We start from the raw sequence: 4,082 nt of genomic DNA, 5'->3' as shown, positions 1-4,082 counted from the left end.
CTTTTACTCCTACATTTCATATTAGTATTGCTATATTCGCCACACTCGGCAGCAAGGGAGCTACACGCTCTTAATTAAGCCCATGTCGCCCGCGGGGCTCATCACTCATGATGACGCATGATAACACACCTCAAGAAGTTGCGGGTGTTTGATGGTGGCATGATGCCCCCGGCCGACGACGCTTCCGATGGCTGCGATTCTCTCTGAGGCGGCTCCTCCGCGCCCCAGCCGACCTCCCGCCCCTCCGGGCGGTTGAACAAAGCCGACCGACGACCCGCTTGCTGCCGTGACGGCGCGGGGCCGGCAGCGGCGGCGGCGGCGGCGGACTCCAACCCAGACACTGGACTTGCGCCCACAGTCCCGGGGCGCTTCCAAAGACGTGCCGGCACGGATTGGCTGAGCGCAGGAGCACCCCCCCCCTCCGCCCCACCCTCCACCTCAGCGTCCGCGGCCCCGTCGACCTCCGCTGCCACATCAGATGGCGCGGTGATAAGGCCCAGGTGTGTCCTCCCACGCGGCCCCAGTCGGCTTGCGGTGGTGGCGGAAGCAACAGTAGCAGTAGCAGAAGCAGTAGCAGGGATTCCACTGGAACGAGATCCGATTCCTGAACCTGGTCTGGATTCGGAACCCGATCTGGATCCCGGCCTGGATCCCGCGCCGACTCGGATTTCGGGGTTGCTGCGGAAGAGAACAGTGGAGGGCGCGGAGGCGGATGCGGCAGCGGCGCCAGCGGCACCACCAGACGTGGATGGGGTGACGGCGTCGCCGCCGTCGCCTAGGGGGGCGGCGGCGGCGGCGGCAGCAGCGGAAGTATCAAGCGTTGGCACATCGCCATCGCCGCCGGGGTCAACGCCTGCCACACCGCCACTGGGCCGGTCGTCACCTTCGCGGCGGTTGCCGTACAGATACGGCGGATTGGTCCTCTGGAACACTGGGTTATGCTTGCGCATGGAAGGCGTTTGCCGTACTTGTACAGCGGGTGCCACAACAACCGTTGGGATGCTTGGGATCGCCGCCGCCACCGCCGCCGTGACCACCTTGTCCTCCGTGGCGGCGCCGCCGCCACCGCCGCCGCCGCCGCCACCACTGCTGCCAAACTGTGCGGAAGGCCCAGCCCAAGTGGCGGCACCACCCAGCCTGGCAGACTGAAGTCCAGGGCTACCGGGTGCCGCCGCCGCCGCCGTCGCCGCTGCTGCCGTTGCCGCCGTCTGTGCAGCCCGCGGCGACGTCCCCGACTCGGCAGTAGCATTAGCAGCAGTAGCAGCAGCTGCAGTAGTAGTAGTTGTAGTAGTAGCGGCCACGAACCCAGAATTGAGTACGGGCAGCTCACAAGAATCCTCCTGAGGAGCCGTACGTAAACATTGTAGTACGAACGACATTGACTTTAACAATGACGTAGCGATGGTACGGCAGCTAGGTAATGCTGGATCGCTTAAGCATCTTCGACCCGTACTCAGGCCCCGGCGGCCTGCTGCCGTGACACACAGTCGCGCAGTCGGACAGATGCGTAGCCCCTCGTTCGCCCCTCCCTCCCTCCAACCCTCCAACCCTTCACGCATACATACACACACGTACACATACACTTACGATAACGGTCAACGTCCTCATCGACCGAGCAGCTTCGACCCACGGGTCGGGACTCCGCACCAGCAGAGATGTACGACTGGTGGCGGAGGGAGATCTCAACGCCTGGGCGCCTCCTACAACCTGATGGGCGAAAAACGAGCGAGCAAACGTTTGAGTCATTTGACAAACGAAGGATAAAAAAAATAATCATTAAACTGAATGCATGATGATTATGTACATGATTATTTACATATCATAGACTAATAATACAATACACAGAAATTTCTCAAATTAGTCGAGAGAGAGAACAGAGCAACCGCAAAGCTAATCTACAGATACAGATAAACAAATAGAAAGTACAAGTAAGAGAGCCGATATGCAGATCTCTTGCTGGCGTATTTGCAGCTGGCGGGAATGCTGGATAGACCGCGGCATAGGCCAGGGTCTCGTTCGTCACGCAACCTGACAGGGCATGCAGGGCTGGGCAGGGTTGGGGGCCCGGGAATTCGTGCCCGTGCGAAAAATGCGCCAGAAGCCAATGAAACCACCGGGATAGTCCACGATCCTAGTATATATAAAACTTCACGCGGCCTAGGTAGGATGGAGGATGAGAAAAGAAAAAGAGGTTACTACCTGGAAAAGTGGGGTTCCGCCGCCGTTGCTCCCCATTAGCGACTCCATCCCCCAGTCACTTGCGACTCTTCCTCCCACCACACCCCCTCCGGAGGCGCTCCTCTCTGAAAACGAGGCCCTCCTAGACTTCCCCTCCCGCGGGCAGCTTCCCGGGATGTCCGTGCCAGCTGCTGCTGCTGCTACATCCACGGCAGCTGCCGCAGGAGCTGGAGCGGACGCCGAAAACGAGCTGCCGCCGACGCCGCCACCGGCGGCGTCGTTACCGCCGCCGCCCCGCTGCAAAGCGGTGGCTATGGCCTCCCGTGCGTCCGTTAGCTGCGGCTGTGGGTGCGGCTGTAGTTGTTGTCTATGCGCGGTCCTGCGGTCGGAGGCGGAGCCCCGACGGGAGCTGCTCATCAGCGGATCCGTACGGAACGCCGCGGCAGTAGCAGCGGCGGCGGCACCACTACTGCCGCCGAACTCACCGCGCGACGACGGCCTTACGGTACCGCCGGCGGTAACGCTAATTGCGCTGGCGGAAACCAAACTTATCTGGTTGGCGATTCGCGGATTGTTCGTCGCCGTCACCGTTGCCCCTAGCAAGGCGGCGGCGCTGGCGACGGCACAGCCGGTTTCGGAGCTCATTCTGTACGATGATGACGTCGTTCTGGCTCCTGCATCGGAAGAACTCGTCCGGCCGGGTGCCCTCCCGAGTACGGCAGCAGCCGATGCAGCCTCTAGTGCCGCAAGCTCAAAGGCGTTGGCGTTGGTGTTGGTGTTGGTGTTGGTGTTGGTGTTGCCGCTGCCGGTCATTGTCGTACTCAACATCGCGGCGGTGTCCTGCTCTTCCGCACTGGTGTCGGTACTGGTGTCACAGGACATAAGGCCCTTCTTCGCCACCACGCCGGGATTCGTACACGTGTCCTGGCCCTCCTGGGGCTCTAGTTCGACGACAGCGCCCTGAGTGGCGGGCTGTACGGCACCTTGTGCGGCCTCGTTGCGCTTCTTGCGCTGATGGGAGCCAGTACGGGCAGTACGGGCAGGAGGAGAAGCAAAATCAGGACATGGGGACCCCGGACGGACGGAAAGGCGCGAGGGGGGAGAAGGTGGCCGTCATGTGCGGTGTGGATATGGGGGTGCGGCGACACATACATGCGCAAGACATATTCATCTATATTCACATATATATGTATATATATGTATATATATGTATGTATATATATGTATGTATATATGTATGTATATATATGTATGTATGTATATATATGTATGTATGTATATATATGTATGTATGTATATATATGTATGTATGTATATATATGTATGTATATATATATATGTATGTATATACATATGTATGTATGTATGTATGACGTTGATTACACTGTGGGCTGAAAAGCCGGGGGCCCAGGGCCGAAGCACAGCGCGGGGGGCGGGTGCATACGGCTGGTTAGTCTCATGCACTCCGCCCCCGGGTCAGGCCGCACGGGAAACGACGGCCGGCACGCAACAGCGCTTGTTTGGCGCTCCAACTAGACGGGATCTATGCCCGTTGGTCTCCTAACATAAACGAAGTCGCAACTGGGGGGCTCTTCCTGCCGACCGAACGAACCGAGCATCTCAGAGAGCTCGCTACCAGGACTTGGGCGACCGGGAGCCCGACGAGTCTTCCCGGGCTGGGGAGGTCACCAAGCTCAAAAATCCTCACGCAAAAAAGAGCGCAAAGAGCTCACACCACAAGACGCCAAACAGCCTCCTGAGACTACTACCCTCCTCCGCCTCTCCCTCCCTGGGCTAGTCCAGGGGAGATAGCCCCCGTCGAGGGGGTAACACCGCACAAGTCCGCGCCCTTCCACAGCACTGGGTCTAAATTGAAAAGTACTCAAACGGGAAGACCCTGCGGC

At 59.4% G+C, this 4,082-nt stretch overlaps 1 protein-coding gene across 1 annotated transcript in view; it reads right to left on the bottom strand.

Moving 5' to 3' along the window:
- The window catches only part of VOLCADRAFT_93569 (uncharacterized protein), a gene marked incomplete at both ends in the record, with an annotated part of 31,418 nt that overhangs the window by 5,223 nt on the left and 22,113 nt on the right, over positions 1 to 4,082 (bottom strand). The window contains 3 exons of the mRNA XM_002952764.1: positions 130 to 1,097; positions 1,588 to 1,707; positions 2,278 to 3,189. Of these exons, the coding sequence (XP_002952810.1) occupies positions 130 to 1,097; positions 1,588 to 1,707; positions 2,278 to 3,189 (2,000 nt within the window). The remainder of the gene's footprint in view (positions 1 to 129; positions 1,098 to 1,587; positions 1,708 to 2,277; positions 3,190 to 4,082) is intronic.

Source organism: Volvox carteri (genome assembly GCF_000143455.1).
Source record: "Volvox carteri f. nagariensis unplaced genomic scaffold VOLCAscaffold_32, whole genome shotgun sequence".
Lineage (NCBI taxonomy): Eukaryota > Viridiplantae > Chlorophyta > Chlorophyceae > Chlamydomonadales > Volvocaceae > Volvox > Volvox carteri.
This window is presented reverse-complemented; position numbering and strand designations above follow the sequence as displayed.